Source organism: Panthera tigris, chromosome B1 (genome assembly GCF_018350195.1).
Source record: "Panthera tigris isolate Pti1 chromosome B1, P.tigris_Pti1_mat1.1, whole genome shotgun sequence".
Taxonomy (NCBI): Eukaryota; Metazoa; Chordata; class Mammalia; order Carnivora; family Felidae; genus Panthera; species Panthera tigris.
This window is the reverse complement of record NC_056663.1, coordinates 80,824,172-80,841,862: the sequence shown is the minus strand read 5'-3', so window position 1 is coordinate 80,841,862 and position 17,691 is coordinate 80,824,172. Positions and strand designations below refer to the sequence as shown.

Here is a 17,691-nt window from a genome sequence, read left to right as displayed (position 1 = left end):
CACTGGAGCTCTCCTTAAAGACAAGGGTTCCACTAATTTTTTTTTTTTAAGTTTCAAAAATACGGTACCAAATGATCTCAAGAATCCTTCTGGTGTTAATTCTCTATGAATCCAATATTGGATAATTGATCCTTTTCAAGTCATTTGATTGGGAAGTGTCAGGTCCTTTAAAACCCTGTCTTGAGATATTTAAAGGAAGAGAAACAAGAACAAGAATGAGATCATACTCTAAGAGACTACCCGTACGTATGTATTTAGAGCTGTGGAAATCCACCAGACAGGCCTATCAGTGGGTTCCCGAGTCCCACAGATTAGGGGTCTGGGAAAAGCAGAATGGTTTCGCAGGGGAAAGAGCTCTGAGTACAGACTCAGGGACCTGGGTTCCCATCTGAATTTGGAACTTACAAGCTATATGACTCATGTTTAGTTAAAAATTCGAGAGCCCATTGAATATGAACTCCTGGTGCGGGTGTTAGGAATATGGAGATGAACCAGACAGACATGGAACGTTCTGCCTCCCATCACTCGATCCCTCATCTGTAAAGTATGGTAATAGCGAAGGATTTGTCGACTGCAAGGCGCAGAGAATGTTAAGCTAGAAAGCTACAGATTCTCTTCCTTTTAAGTACATAAAATAAATGCAACTTCAAGGATTGACCAAATTAATACAATAAGGCCATAATAGGTTTTGCAGAGCAAAAGAAACCATTTCTAGAACCTGAAGCAGCAGGACAAAACAGAAAGGGCACAAGCTTAGACTCCAGACACTCCCACTCTGCTTCCTAATAGGCCCACCTGACATGCACAGACCTATTCTCTTGTTTATAGAATAAGATACTGATACCTATCATCGCCATGAGGCTACTGTGAAGGGAAGTCAGAATTACGTAAGTGAGGCACCTGGCACAGAATTAGCACTCAGCGAATAATAGTGTCCCCTCGCCCTCCCTCCCAGACACCTAGAAATCTCAGATGAGAGAACACTGTATTTTAGATGGTAGGGCTTACCTCAAAATTGTTGATATTGCTACCCAGCTCTATATCATAATCACCTCAACCAAAGAGGACAGGAAACTTCTGGTTGTTATGACCATGGAATCCAGATGTAGAATATGCCCAGTCATCAGGAAAATCTTACAGTCTTGGCACAGTTTGAGGACAGAGAGAGAGCAACAGCCAATAGCTGAGGGGAGACTCTACAGTCTGGAATGTGCCACAGACTTCCAACCACAAAAGTTCTCTTTGCACTTCGTCTGTGGTATCCCCCTGTGGTGTAGGCCGTGGCCTCTGCTCTTCTCGGCAAGTCTCCTCCGGAAGCACATGACTCTCCCCAGGCCTCTCTAGGCCGCATCCATGTGAATGTCTGTGGCACTGTTCATCACCTCTTACCCAGCCCGGCTGTACACGTTAGCCAAATCATTGTCTCATTGCTGAGAAAGGATGACAGCAGGAGATGTTCTCCATGGTCCTTTCTACCTCTAAAATCCTTTGATTCTGTGACTCACTCTTAACCTCATTCATTCAACTCATTCATTCATTCATGCAAGAATCTTTATGAAACACCTCCTATTTATTTGATTGTGTGACCCATTCTTAATTTCATTCATTTGTTCATTTATTCAACCATATCTGACCACTTACACCAGGTACTGCGATGTGCAAGAATGTACAAAAATGAATACGGAATAGGCCATGCCCTTAAAAAGCTCACAGTGATAAGGACATAGAGGAATAAGCAATAACAGTGTGGCATGGGAGGTATTATGAGAGACCAGTGGGAACCAGTGGAGGTCCCCTAATTCCTCCCAGTAGGTGGAAGAAACAATAGTAGGGGAGGAGGGGAAGCTGGAAAGGCCTCCCTGAGAGCTGAGTGCTAATTGATAAGCAGAAGGTTAATCTGATGGGTTCAAGACATCCAGAAATAGGGGGAACGAATCTGCCAACATAAGGAAATACAAGCATGATGGTCTGTCATATAGATAATTCAGTATGAATGAAACAAGGGGTATACAGCAGGGCAGGAGAAAGGGGGCACAGATGATGAAGCATCTTCCATACTTTACTAAGAAAAGCAAACTTTATCCAGTTAGGGGATGTTTGGGATGTCTAAAAGACCCTTAATAAATCCATGAGTGTTTTAGAAAGCCTACTGTGGTAGCAGTGTGGATACTGAGCTACACAGAAGCCAGGGTAGGGGGATGGGGATATGACATTGAGGCAAAATAAATAAATAAATAAATAAATAAATAAATAAATAAATAGGTTGTGAATCCTTACAGGAGAAAATGAGAGTGTATGGTACAGCAGTGGCAGGGAGTGGCCATGATGAACTCCAGAGATATATCTACAAGAGAGTCAAGAGGCTTGGTGATCAGTTTGATGCGGGAGGAAAGGAAGAGCATGGCATCTAGGATCACACTCAAGCTTCTGTCTTGGGCAAGGGGGTTAATGGTTGGTGAGGACAGCAGTCCAGACAGAGAACACAAGAAGCCCAGAAACACTCCCAGTTTCCCAAGCCCAAAAGCCTTGACCATCTCTTGTACGCAGCAAAGCACGGTCCACCTAAGTCATGCCGGCCCGTGGCACCTACACCTGCGTGAGGAAGAAAAGTACTAACTGCAAAGTGTATTGAAAGCTTTACTTTCATTTTAAAACAGACAGATATACTATAGAGCAAAGTACATTATTTTCATTCCCATTTGCAGACAGAGCAAGAGACTTCAAAGATACCTCAGAGAAATCTCAGAGAAGCTGAGAATACTTCCCTGTCTTCAGGGCTCTCTGTCTTTTGGGTTCTTCAGCGCAAATATTCACGCAGTGCTGCAGTATAACATTCTCACGTAAAGCTGAAGAAACACGAACGCCGACACCTGCATTCCCATTTCTATGCAGACAGCTTAGACGGTGGTTCTCAAAGTGTGGTCTGTGGGCCCCTAGTGGTCTCTGAGACCCTTTCAAGGGTCCTCAAGATCAAAATTGTTTTCATAAGAATTCTTAAGATGTTATTTGCCCTTTTCACTCTATTGACATTTGCAATGATGATACAAAAGCAATGATGGGTAAAATTCTGGCTCCTTAGCTCCAATCAAGGCAGTAACACCAAACCACACTAGGAATCATTGTATTCTTCACTGCCACACACTCACGGTAAAACATACACACACACACCCCCAAAATAACCAGGTCCATTTCACCCAAGAATGTCTTTGATGAAGCAGCAGCAAAGATTATTCATTTTATTAAAGACTGACCCCTTGAGGAAACACCTTTTGAATATGATATGTAATGAAATGTGTCCATGAAGCACTTCTGCCATCACTAAAGTGTGATGGCTATCTCAAGGAAAAGTAAATCTGTGATTTAGTTGAGAGGTGAACCAGCCACTTTTTTCATGGAACATCACTTTTGACTGAAAGCGTAACTGACAAACTATGGTCATTCAAATTTGGGTACCCAGGGGCGCCCGGCGGCTCAGTCAGTTGGGCGTCCAACTTAGGTTCAGGTCATGATCTCATGGTTCGTGCATTCCAGCCCTGCGTCAGGCTCTGCACTGACGACACAGAGCCTGCTTCGGATTCTCTCTCTCTCCCTCTCTCTCTCTGCCCCTCCCCCACTTGGGCACACACTGTCTCTCTCCTCTCTCTCAAAATAAATAAATAAACTTAAAAAAAATTGGGGTACCTGGCACACTATTTCTTGGAAATGAAGTAAGGCTGATACCTTAAGGAAAAACTGACAGTATTTGTAGCCAATGATAAAATTCAAGCTTGCCAGCAAGAATTAAAATTTTGGAAAATCCATATCTTACACTATGAACTTGACAGTCCCTCAAGACAAAGTGATATGTGCATGCATGTTCACAGCAGCACAGTCCATAATAGCAAGAAGTAGAAACAAACCATACACCCCTTATAGTATGGTTCTGCAGTATAACACTAGAGAGCAGTGAAAATGAACTCACTACAGCTACAAGCCTCAATGTGGATAAATCTCACAAAGATCACCGTTGAGTGGAAAACCAAGGTGCAGAATACATGCAAAACCAAACAGGGTAAAGCTAGGGGTACGATAAGCAGAAAACTCAGGATAATGGGGACAGGTAGCAGGCGAAGGGCACGTTAGAAGTCTGATAGGGTTGAAACATGTTAGATTGGGCAGTAAGTTTACAGGTGTTCATTTTACCATTATGCTTCCTTATCTGTGTATAAATGTTGGATGTGTTACTGTTTGTAAACAGCACTACTTTACAGCTTTGAAAGGGAAGCACTGCATTAGAGCTTTCTTTGCCAAAGAAAACCAAAGAGGTGAGGAAGGGGCAAGAGGCATGGGGTGAGCCCTGGCTGAGGGCCTCCAGCACTGGCCCCAGAGAAGCCCATCACCGGAAAGCTCTTCCAGAGACAACTTCAAAGCAGCATCTGTGCCATCCATGGATCTTCGGTTTTTCAACAGCCCTCCCTGCATAAAAAAGGCCATTTTGCTCCTTCAGGCCACCAGCCTCCATGTCACTTGTCATCACAGTGAAAGAAACTACTACATTTCACAGTTGATTTTGTATTGTATCCAAACTACAAAATTTAGTAATCCTAATCTCTTATCATCTGGACCAGCTCCTACTACATTTTTCCTGCCTCCTATCCTTACATCACCAATATAACCCTTTTGATTCCACTTCCTAGTGTCTCCCACATACTTTTGGCTTATTTCACCCTCTTTTGGCTAATGTCATTTCTTCTGCTTAGAATGTTCTCTCCTCTCTTCTCAAGATCTAAATGCATCCCTTCCTTAAGGATGTTTTAAGTGTCACTCCTCTTCAGGAATCTTACCCATCACTCCCACTGGGTTTCCTCGAACATTTACACTTCTAATTCATATTATATTGTCTTGCACTTGTTAGCATATTGATTTGCGCTTATCCTCTGCTTGTTTTGTGTCAACATTTCAAAGAACTGTCCGCAGGGGCTGCAATCTGTACAATTTCTACAAGTCACATAAATGCTCAAAACTTTTTCTTAATGAATGAGCACCCAGTAGGGACTACAACTCTCAGCGGACCATGTCCTCACTGCTCTAATGTGACACCATGTGTGTTGACATATGTCCTTCCTTATTCCCAAAAGACTTTCGATTCAGCATTCCGAGGGAGGTTTTGCTCCGTGGTAGGAATAGATCTCCCACTTCACGACAGAAACCAAACAAAACAGCATTTGCTTTAGAGAATTCTTTTTCATAATATTAAATGATTTCAATGTAAGTCAGCATTGTCTCCTCCCATCCCACTCCTCTTTACCTGAAGTCCTTTGAAAACCACCCCTGCCAGGTGGTTGAACGAGCTTCTTGGTAAACACAAGATCTTTCATTTTTGCACAGTTGTATTTATTCACCAGGCCCTTATCTTTAAAAATCAGTGATCTTCCCTATAACTTCTATCCTCTTGGTCCTAGTCTCTGTTTTCTGGTCAGTATTTCATAAATCTATGAAAATACCTTTCATGCCGAATTTTAATTATTTGTTTCATCTCTTTCTGTGCCCACTTGGCTCTGAGATCCTTGCAAGCAGGGACCATGCTCTATTCAACTCCACTGATCCCTACTCCCTGGCACAGAGCACTCAGTTACTGCTGCTTGAATGAATGAATGAATCAATCAATCAATCAATCAGTCAATCAACCAACCAATCAATTAAACAAGTATCAGCAGACCCAAGCTAAGAATTTAAGATGAATGACAATTCAGAGTAAGTTCACTCCCTTTATCGCTTGACAGAACTTTATATATTTGAGTGTAGTTACCAGGCATGATTGTTATCTAACTTCACTCTTAGCTTCAAATTAAGCACTCCCAATTGTCTCAATAATTAATTCCTTATACGATGAATTCAAGAACCTAGACTCTAGTTGCCTCCCTTCTGGTGAGTAGTTTATCAATTTCCCCCTTTAAATTGGGGCACTCAATTTGGCATTCAATTTACAGATGTGATCTAATCAGTTTACAAGACCAGTGTTGCCACCCTTGTTCTGAATTCAGTACTTGAATTAACTCAGCCAACTCTGCTGAAATGCATCCATTTTTCGAATGAAGGCTGAATTTTAAGTGTTCCTTATTATCTTTTTGCTTGTTATCTATTAATAGTGGTTATCTCTGGGGGTGAAAGTTGGGAAAGGGGACTTTCATGCTTTACTTTGAATATTTCTACATAGTTTTAATTATTTACACTGAGCCGGCACTGCGTTTGCCATTAAAAGCCAATATAGACTTTAAAAAATAAATTAATAAGCAGAATTCATATCTGTGATTTCTCTGGCTCCAGTCTGATGAAGTACACTTAAGTCACGTTTCAAATACTTGTACGGTACTTCTGTACTTTCTTTTGTATATATTTCCTCACCTCTCGGCAAGTATTCAAGAAGCCTTTGGTGCAGAGCAGTTCTCTCTAAATGTGATCTAGTGGTCCAGCCAACCCAACCCCGCTTCTCGATCATGAAATTTCTCTCCTTATCAGTGTCAGAAAACAGCTCGCTATAATTTAATTCCCCTCTTTCTTAGTTCAGATTAAAATGCAGTAAATTATCATTTGACGTTTGCTTCCCCCTAGAAGGGAGAAATCATGCAGCACATTTCAGGAATATTTCCTGAAGCAGAGGGTGTCCCACACTTTGTTTCCTTCCAAATACAGCTGTGTTTCATGCTGTAGAGAGGACTGTTGGGTTAACAAGTAGGGCCAAACAAGCACAGATTAGAAGACAACTATAATTCTAGGCCATTACACGAAAGCAGTGTTCTCCATATGGAGCACGTAATTCAGACCCCAGAAAGTGTCACGGCATGTGACTCTCATTCTCTTACCCTCAGCTTAGCCTAAATCTTTGAGGAAAGAAATATTATCGGTGGCACAAGTTCTCACGAATCACAGAGCAACGTGCTCCAGCGGCACCTGTAGAGGAAGGTCCCTGAATGGAAGTGCAGGTGGCAAAGGCATGTCCTTCCTGTGTAGGGCCCCAGGAAGGTTTTGAAGTCCTCAGAGATGCAGTGGGCCTCAGAAGACCAGTAGATGGTCCAGCCCTTGATACTGCAGACACAGGTGACCTCAAGCTAGTTTCTCCCTTTTCATGGCTCTGTTTCTACTTCTGTCCAACTGGTGGGAGGAGTCTTTCCTGTTTGCTTGTAGGCAGATGATATCAGTGAAAATGCTTTGTGAACAATAAGATACAACATAAATAGGAAGCGTGGGTGATCTACTATTATCCATTTTACAAGATGGTGCGAGGTAAGCCCAGAGAGGTTCAGTGACTTGCCCGAAGTCACAAAGCTAGTGAGAAACCCCGGTGACCGTAGGGGGACAGTGGACAGAGAAGACTGGAGTCCTTGTCTCCTGCCTAGTGCAGGTTCCTCCCTGAGCCTCTCTCTGACTTCAACCTGGAGGAGTGAAGTCAATTACTCAGGTCCATGAGCTATTTCCAGGGTTTTAAAAGTCAAACAAATTATTGTTAATAAGCTGCTAGGCTCAACATGTCTTTATTTTTGGCTGAAATGGCATCCACCCAGAGTGGGAGTTCTGGTAAGTTCAACACTGGTTATCCATTCAAATTGGTCAGAGAACTTTTTAAGAATGTCCATGCCCAGGTTCCATTCTGAGCCATCAAATTTAAATTGCTGGGGGTGTTTGCAACTTTTTAATCTCCCAGGTGATTCCAACATGCAGCCAGTGTTGAGAACCACGGTGTTGGCTAATGGTGATCAGAAACTTAGAGGCAGCAGTAGTTGTCTTTGACTGATTACACAGCACAGTTAGAGCCATCTTACTGGGATCCTTAGTTGAAATGAATTTACACCTCGTGTCTATTAACATGGCCAGCATGTATCGTGCATATACTCTGTGCCAGACACGAATCTAAATACCAACTTGTGTGAACTCAGTTCCCATAGGACCTACAATGTTCCCCCATTTTACAGATGTGAAAACAGGCAGAGACTGCAGTAACTGCCAAGGTCAAGGCTAAAATGTGGTGCAGCCAGGACGGATCTCATGCTTCCCTGGGACCAGGATCTTAATCCCCACCCTATACTGCTTCTTACTACTGCCATAGAATGTGGCTTACAATACTTTAGCCTCAACGATGAATTAAAAGATCACTGAATGTTGAAGAATGTAGGACGGTTTCCAATCCAAAGGCCTGCAGGGGCCGGGCAGGAATATACATGAGGGAGGTGGGCAGGTGTACATGCAGACGGGGACACGGCAGCAGAGTGGTAGGAACCGTGGCAGACTGTCGAACACATGCCCGGGGAAGGGAGACAGCCGCCACCGACTGTAGCAGATTGCTGCCATGTGGGGAGGTGGGCCCCGTGCTGCTGGCTCTTCCAAGTTTTCAAAAGAAGCTAGAAATTTGGATTTTTATGTGAAACCACCCATTTCCAAATGCTGTTTCAAGTTTTTAAACATACTGTGTGGGGCAAAACACATCGGTAGGCCACTAGCTTGTAACCTCTGATATGATCTATCTCCCACACACAACACACACACACACACACACACACACACCTGAATTCTTCATTTAAAATTAATTTAATGTGTTCTCTTGGCCTGCTTCTCTGCAACTAAAAACAACAGACCCTGACTTTCCTTCTTTGGTGCAAAATTTAAACTACCTAAATAACACATGGAAAAACCAATATAAATTTCCCCTGGGTAATTTTAATCAGTGGACTGACTGTTGAATAAATGAATAAATAAACATTTATTAAATACCTATTTTCCCATTTGAATCTCACTATAAGTCTGTGAGCATGGATTTATTGTCCTTACTTCACAGTAAAACCCAGTCATAATTCATATGATTATTACACAGTTTAGATGTAATTCAGGTCAAATCACACACACCGAACATGTTCCTACAGTAAAAGTCTAGTGTAATATTGTTTGCCTATGAAACAATATTAGTCAAGCCCTATTTTAACAGCCTTATAAAAGAATTTTACCATATCACATTATTACTCATCACTCTGATGAGAGATACGGAAAAAAAATTTTTTAAACACAGAAATCACCAAAAAGTCCTGGGTCAGAAATGCCTGTAGTCTAATCACAATCTAAGCAAATGGAAACTTATTTCATATACATAATAAGAGCTGATATTTCTTGTGTTCTTTCTATGCAGCAGGCACTAACTAGGCATGGATTTATGTGTGCATATATTACTGATATTTATCAATATCGATACTGATATTTATCAATCAAACCTTACAAGAACCCTATGATAGAGGAACTCTCATCACTATTGAGAGATGAAGAAACCAAAGACAGGGAAGTTAAGTAATGTCCCTGAGGTCACACAGCAAGTCAGTGCCAGAGCTGGGTTCTGAACAGCCTGGTGCCAGAGTCTGTACACTTAACCACCATGAACTTAAAGCACGTGTGTTCTGTTTTCACTTAAGTTGTACCATATACGGTAGACATAGTGAAAAGAGGACAAAGTCACATGATATTTTCTCCCTGTCATTACAAAAAGCAACAAAAGCTTTTTCAAATATCCTGCCAGAAAACTTAAGAAACGAGCACTATAGAACGTTAGAAAAATCCAGCACCCTTCCACAAGTACAGTAGCTTGTCTTGAAAGCTCAGATAAGCAGAGTGCTGCTGGTCAATCCCGTAAAAGTTCATTTTCCCCTGGTCTTCTCTGGTCCCCTTTGAAGGCCAACTTCTTCAGAGTACTCAAAACAACCCACCCTGAGATCCTCTGGTCTCTCACTCCTTGCCTTTTTTTCTCCAGCCCACATTTCTAATGGGGTCTAACCACTTGTCTGACCTGTGCTGGAATTACAAGAAAGACAGAGAAAGAGAGAGAGAGAGAGAGAGGGAGAGGGAGAGAAAGAGAGAGATTATTTTAGGGTTTCCTTTTTCAGACTCAAGCTTCAGAGAAGGTCCACGCATTTCTTCGTTGCTGATAGACAGAACCTGGCTGAATTTGGACTTTCTCAAAAACAGAAGCAATGAATACCTAAGCCTTAGTCACTTAAGAACTCTAGAGACAGAACTTCAGTGGTGGAGGTTGTTTTTTAATAAGAAGGGAATGGACGGCTGGAAACAATATCCTTTTTAGGCACACAGAATCTGCTGTATTTAATATAACCCTGGGTCAGTCTGTGAAAAGCAGAGTTGCTAAAGGCCACATGCTGATCTCAGACCGTGGGCGTGTATCACTGTACATTTTATAAAATTAGCTACAGTGCAGCCTCTATGTGTGTGTATACATGGCAGTGAAGCTGACTTTTATAAAATAAACAGGAATATGCACCCATGCAGCTAAAGATTAGTATCAAGCCCAAGTCTGATTTTAATTTATGAAACTACCTTGTAACTACAGCAATTCTATCCCAAAGGTGGGTCCTTGGGGAATGATGAGAGTCATCTGAGAGGCCCCCGCTTCAGCACCTAGTCATACACTATTCTCTGATATCATAAAAGATGTAATTTACAGACAGAGGACAGAAACACAGAACTTGCCCCGGAGCAGAAGAGAGAAAGCAGCTGGCAACTTCAGCCTAGCGAGTATTCCTAGCTATTTCTAGGGTCTGTACTTTGCACATTAGTTTCTTATAAAATATGACAGAAGACACTTCAGCTACCATGAACCATAAAGTATTTTGTACACTTGGCCCTCAATGGTGTGAATTACTGAGCTGCACCTAGCAAAGTAGGGAACAGAAGAGAATACATCAAAAACAGAACACAGCATCTTCATTTATAATCTCTGTCTAAAAAATGTGATTCTAGAGTATCTTAACTAAGCCAAAACACAGTAGTAATAAAAAGCTGATAGAAAAAAAAAAAAAAAAACCCACACGTCTTACCAGAACTAGGCCTGGTCTGAATTTCTTTCTGATAAGAGAAAACTTAGAATCTATTCCTTCACCACAAAGCCCATGGTCTAGTAAAACCTTATGCTAGAAAGCCTTGAACGCCCCCAAACGTCCTATTTTTTAGGTCATACCATCATTATCTCGTTCTGCGATCAGTCTGATTAAATTATAGAAAATTACTAATACATCACTCAGAATGCAGATATCAGCTCCAGCCTGTTGTGTTTGTTTTTCTGTCCTGCTGTCCTAATGCTCCAGCGGTACTTACTTCAAAAAAGAAGAATGGAAGAGAGACCAGCAACTCCCCACCAGGAAGGGGAAAGGATACATTAACCTACTCTCAGGACCATGCTTTCACAGATGGCAATGCCGACCAGTCACAGAAACCAAGGGAGCCTTGTTCCACACAGTGGCCGCGTGGGCTTCACCACCACTCCTTCACACCTTGTCCTCTTTGCGTCCAAGGACACCACTCTGCACGCAAGTGACCGGGGTGAGTGACACTGGGTGAGTTTTTCTCTTTTGTCAAACCGATTCACGCTGACCCCGTCTGAACTCAAACTACCGGGATTACTAAATAAACTGGTTTACCAAACCAGCCGAGCAGCACACGATTCAACAAACCCAGTCTTCCCTACGAGAACCTCTTGACATTAATAGGACTCCTTGTATTTTAAGCCACCTTTTGACCCCCAAGAGAAGCCTGCCCGGTTGCTCCACCAACACAACACTGTCCCTTGGGTGTTTCCGCAGGCTTTGTCCACCTAATTTTATAAGCCTCGCAAGACAGAGATTTTCCACACCTCCTTTGGACCTCTCCTAATAGAGGCCATTCAAAGGCTCTAAAAACTCAACTGCGCAGCCAGCTCTGACCCTGGCCGACGGCTGTCCAATTTATACGCTCTAGCGTGATTTATTAACACTTTGTGCTTGAGGACTTGTCAACTCACACCAGCTGTGGCATCTCCAGAGCAAGATGGCAGCACATAGATAAATTAAAAATCAATTTTTTTACTTGAAACTATTTTGAAGCATTAGAAGGAATGTGATTTTGAACTGTCTTCCTTATTTTAACAAGAAAGTTCAGTGTACCTTACTTGCTATATCAGGAATACACGGATTTCCTTTAGGAGAACAGATGAACATTACTGCCCAGTATCAACCTAGCCTGCTGTGTGGTACTTCAGAATCATTAGCTCTGCCTGACACGAGCAGTGAAATATTTTATTGCTTCAGACTCAAAATTTTTCCCTGTGGTTCCTGTCATAGTCAGGAGGAAGTGCCTCGTCACTGAAAAAAAATAGTAAGACCAAGTAGGGGAAAGAGTTAAAACCTTCTACCCCTTCTCTTCCAATAGACATAAAAAGCAATGGAAAAATATAAATATAAGGGCTTCTGCTGCTTTGCTGATCATTTTGCTTCCCACATTTACTAGAAAGCAAGAGATGATTTTTAAAGTTTTGTTAATGAAGAACACAATAACGTCTTGACCCACAACTGAGTAAACAATGAAAATACTAGAATAACAAAACAACTGTTCCATTAACTTTTCTTTTGTGCTCCCCCCTGGGAATAAGCATCAGGCAGATTTCCAATGATAAATATAATAGGATCTGAACTCATACATGTTCATGGGTAAGTTGAAGCTAATGAGGAAATCTTAAAAGTGCTGATGGCGCCAATGGTAAAAGGATTTACAGATGTAACAAACACAAGAGAAAGCCCTTCCTGACCATTTCCCTCCTCAGTTAGTGATCCCAAATGTAGCGATGTTTAGAAAGTGCTGAGCCCCAGGCCTGGCAAACAGTCACAGTATCACTTTCCCCCTCTTCCTCTTTCTTAGACCGACAAACATTTTTAAGGTATGCAGTTTGGGATTCTGCTACAGATAAGCACATGGTATGGTTCAGAGGATCTCTAGGACTTATTTTTTGAACATGGTATTGGACCCTGCTGGTGAAAAGAACTTTTATAAAAGAGCCATCAAGAGCAGCAGAATCATATTTAAACCCAAATGGTAATATTGCTCTAGGCCAAGAAATCAAGGCTTTATTTTAAGTAATAATTTTTAAAGCCACTTCTCAAAAATAGTTTAGGTTTAACACCCTTTGCCGGAGGTCACCTCCAAAAGCTAGTGCAGAACTTGTTTTTGATTTGTGGCCAGTAGAATCACCACTCAACTGTATAGGACAGGCTATTTTTTTTTTCTGCATATGTATGAGGCCCATATAACAGAAACAAAAACAAACACACACACACACACACACACACACACACACTCTTACTTCTGAGGCTCAGGAGAAAATGACTATGTAGCATTTTAAATCAGAAATCTAACGCTGAGGTTAGTAGTGTCAGGTTAATGGCTCACCCATCCCCAAGGCTAATTCGGTTCTGAACAGTCCCATGGGTGTCTAGTTGAACAGAAGGAGCTAGGAAACCTTAGCAGGCCAAAGCCCAGCCTGGGGAATTGCTGGAACTCCGTGCCAGGGGCTGAGACGCACCCCAGACTCGGTATCAGATAGTACCAAGTGCTAGTCTGGATTTCCAGGACTAATCTACTTGAGGGTGGAGCTTCCAGGTTCCCTGGTGTCTGTGCTGTAGAGTGAGAGACCTTGTCAATCCACGCCATGCCTGGCTAGTAGTATATCTAATAACAGAAAAATAGGTTCTGCACATGAAGTCTATATTAGTAGCAGTGGTTGATGAGGGGGCTGAGGCAAGGGGGCGGGCCTAGGGGAAAGTAGAAAGCACTTTGAAGTTTGTATAGATTCAGTTTTCACCAATTTCTTTTTGTATTCTAATTTGTATTCTACTTCTAATTTTAAATGTGTTTACAGGTTCTCTAGATTCTTAAAGCTATATTAATAGTGTCTATTAGCCACTTCTGTGTTTGGCTTCAAAAGCAAACTTCCCCATCACATTCCCCCTCTAACGACCCTCCCCCCTAAATTATACACATCGCTCCTTTCTTTCAGGGTCAAGGTTAAAATGTGCCACTGTATAACTTCTTAAAACCCTGAGATGACTTCTATCAGTCCCAGAGTCACTATATTTTAACTCTGTACAAAAAAGTTCTCCAGGTTAAGGCAAAATCCTCCCCTCATATAAATAAACAAATAAAGAATTTAGCATTACAATGAAGTCTTAAGACTACAGTTATATTCTACATTAAATATGAATTAACACTAATTTTATCAAAGTCAATATTTATTATATCTCCCCACCACTGCAAGTTTCTTTAAGACTCACTCAGCACTTAGGAAGCCTTGGGTTACAGTGTCTGAATTGCAAAATACACCATTTGCCCAAAAATTCCTTAGTCCAAATGCAAATTGCTTACAAAACATGTGTAAACCATGCTTAGAACAGGCAGCACACATCCACAAAAAGGTAAGTGGAAAAGCTTTGCAAATTAGGCTTCCCTTTAAAAACTACAGGGACATTTACGGTGTTTCCAAAAAGGTAATTGCTTCTTACTTCACTAAAAGTGGCTTTATGTGACTAGAAGGAGTTGATTTTTTTTTTTTGTTTTTTTTAAGTTGAGTGGATAACCGTATTCAATTAGAGAACAGGGTGGGAGAGTCCACTCTTAAAATATAACTTAATCACCAGGCACCAGCAAGCAGGAGAGGCCCACCAGGCATACGAGCTAAAATGGAGCCTGAATTTCCTCTCAGACGGAGAGGGTAGTCGCACGAGGTCAGGGTCAAGGTCACCAGCAGGGCAGGCTGCAGCTGCCCGAATGCGCTGCACACAACGGGAGGGAAGGCGTTCCATCTCCGTCAGAGCCGAAAACAGATAAATCCCTTCTCCTCTCCTACCCTCCCTCTAACCCCGCCAACATTTTTTTTTTTTTTTTTTTTTTAAGCAGGGGGGAGAAGAGAAGAAAGGAAAATGACCAAATAACCTCACCGTCCTGGTTTTCGCACACAAGCTCATCAGCTCCCAAAGTTGCCATCTAAGGGCAAGTTCGCAGAGAACACTGAAGCCCATTTTGTCCGAGCAGGGCAAGCCTCCCCCGACCCTCCCCCCCCCCCCCCCCCAGGATTCCTGCCTCCTCTCCCTCCCCCGCCACACGCCCCCGAAAAGAGCTGGGAACTGGCCGACCGGCCATGTGCACGCACACACTCTTCCACCAACTGCTGCGAGTTTTCTGTGAATCGCAGCGCGGAGCCTCCCAACTCGCCCTCCCCGACTCCGCCGCCTTCTCTTCCCTCGCGCAAAATTTCCCTACACACGCAGCCGCCTGCGAGTGATTTTATGTGCATATATATTACATATGTGATATTATCCTCAGAACCTCTAGCGGGCAGGCGAAGAAAGGACTGCACAGGGGCATTTTTTTTTTTTTTTTTAAAGGAAGGGGAAAAAAGCACAACCCAAGCCCTGTGCGTCGACTCCGGCGTACCGGGAAGGGGAAAGAAAGAGGAATGTTTGCGGAGCGGGCTGCCTGCAAGTGCCCTTGCTCGCCACTCCGGCCGCGGCCCGGGTGACACGGAGCGGCGGGGGCGCTCGGCCCGAGCAGCCCGCGCCCCCTGCCCGTCCCCCCGGGCAGGCACCGCCGCGGATATTTCGCGAGGGGGAGATCGATCGAGCTGCCTGTCTGCAGCGGAAACGCACAAGCTCACACACAACCCGAGCCCGAGACACCATAACCTTAACCCTTCCCCCACCCTCCGTGAACTTCAGGTGACCGACCACGTCGGCCCGACACCCAGGCGGGCGGGCGCTCCGGCTCCGCTCCCGCCCCCAGCCCGGGTTTTGCAGGATCGGGCTCCAAGCAGCGCCAAACCGCCGGGAGAGGGGAGCAGTGCGGGGGGAGAGAGAAGAAATTGACCCTCGGTCTCCCCCGACCCCTCCCTCCGGCGCCTCCGGCGTCCCCTCCTCCCCGTCACCCCGCCCCACGCCTTCTCCCCTGCCCCCTCCTCCCTGCATTCAAGGAGCCGGGCGGCCCCGGGGGATATTTTTAGTTGCTTCTTTCTCCTTCACTTTTAGCTTTAGCAGCATCTCGGAACACTCAAAGCGGAGAAAGATTGGGGTGGGGGGGGCGGGAGCTGGAGAGGGAGTGGGGGAAAAGTTAAGAGTCTAGCAAAGAAAAGCCGGAGGGAGGGCGGAGAGGGACCGGGGGCGCGGGTGGAGGAGGGGAAGGGGACCGGGCCGTGCCGGCGGGTGTGTGTCTCCAGTTGGTGTGTGTGGCTGCAGCCGGGGAGGGTTGTGATGCACTTTAGTCCTGGACTCTGCTCAGGCTCGCCGGGGAGGGGGGTCTGAGAGCCCGAGTCTCGCCTGGCTCCGTCTGCTCCGACTGACCCCGCATTTTATTGCGGCCAGGAGCCCTGCTCCTCCCTCCCCTCGGCTCTGCAGGGACCTCGCGCGCCGCGAGCCGCCCTGCCTCCTGCCTCCGCCTCGGCGCAGCTCCCGCACCCCACATCCGCCCGCCGCTGCCCGGCCTCGCCCCCCGCCCGGCCGCCCCGCGCCCCCCGCGCCCCGGCGCGCCCCCTCGCCCCGGCGCCGCGGGAGCAGCCGCCCGGCGGCGCGTGTGTACCGGTGTGTTTGTGTGCGGTGCCCCCACACCCTCCCCAGCCGCTCCCGCCTCGCCCGCCCCCGACTCCCCTCCTCCGCCGCCGCCTCCTCCACCTCCGCCTCCTCCTGCTCCTGCCGCCGCCGCTGCCGCCGGCGGCTCCGGGGCCGACCAACCCCGGCGCAACCTTTAGCCGGAGACGGACCTCTCCCTGGATCCTGTAGCCGGCGGGCGGCCGCGCGCCCTCGCCCCGACACCCCCAAACGCCATGTCACGGCCCCCAGCCCTCCGCACGCCCCGACCCCCGCACCCTCAGGCACTGGGATCCACAAGGATTTTTTTTTTTTTTTAAAGATTCCAACCTCTCCCACCACCCCCCCCCCCGATTAAAAAAAAGAAAAAAACCCGGCATCCACACTACTCCCCTCCTCCCGTCTCTTGCCCCCTCCCCCCAGCAACCCGGAGTGAGGAGGGGGAGGGGGAGGGGAAAGGAAAAAAAGCCCGATCTCAAGGAAAAAAAGGGGGGGGGGTGAGAGAAAGAAAGAAAAAGAGAGAGAGAATAGAAAGGGCACGGGGCTGATCATCACCAACATGGCTGCCTCAGCATAGACCTAAACGAGGAGTAACCCGGGCTGTGTCTTTGTCAGTTTCACCTCTGTAACCCTAAACTAATGCAGAAAACAACGGAGGAGGCTGCGGAGGGGAAAGAGGAGAGGGAGGGCGAGAAAATGGCACGAGAGGAGGTGGAGAAGGGATGACTTACGTGAGGGAAGGCGCTTGGGCTGCTCCTGCTTCCTCCTGGGCATTTTCCCCCTTTTCTCACATTCTCCTCCTTGGTTAATGTGAGATCAAATAAACCCCCGTGGGGGCAGAGAGGCAGACACTGGCAGGAGCGGGGAGGTAGTTGGGGGGCGGGCGGGCGGGCAGGGGGAAACCCCTTCTCTCCGGTGTGTGCAATGGGCTGAAGCTGGTTTCCTGGAGCCAGATGAGGGGTTCTCTTCTTTTCTTTCCTTTCTTTTTTTTCCTTTTTTTTTTTTTTTTTTAATTTTTTGGTCGTGCACCTGGCTTGTCCCCGAGCGTAATATTCTTCAATGGAAACGGATCTAATAGGTGTGAGTGTGTGTGTGTCCTATGCTCGCGTGTGTGATGGGAGGTATAAATAAATGAGTGCCGGTGCGGCGGTGTCTATGGCCGCGCTCTGTGTCTCCGAGCCCCTAACACTAATGTCGGGATCAAAGGGCAGCGGCGGCGGCAGCACAGCTCACAGCTCGCTCTCTTGCTCTCTCTCTCTCTTTCTCGCTCTCTCTCTCCTCT

General features: G+C 45.4%; 1 protein-coding gene across 5 annotated transcripts in view; it reads right to left on the bottom strand.

The window, feature by feature from the left end:
* The window catches only part of ZNF827 (zinc finger protein 827), a 171,999-nt gene extending 154,721 nt beyond the window's left edge, over nucleotides 1-17,278 (bottom strand). For all 5 annotated transcript variants that reach the window (XM_007091762.3, XM_007091763.3, XM_007091764.3 and 2 more), the window contains exon 1: nucleotides 17,141-17,278. In XM_007091762.3, the coding sequence (XP_007091824.1) occupies nucleotides 17,141-17,183 (43 nt within the window). In that variant the 5' untranslated portion in view covers nucleotides 17,184-17,278. The remainder of the gene's footprint in view (nucleotides 1-17,140) is intronic.
* Between the last annotated feature and the right edge of the window lie 413 nt (nucleotides 17,279-17,691).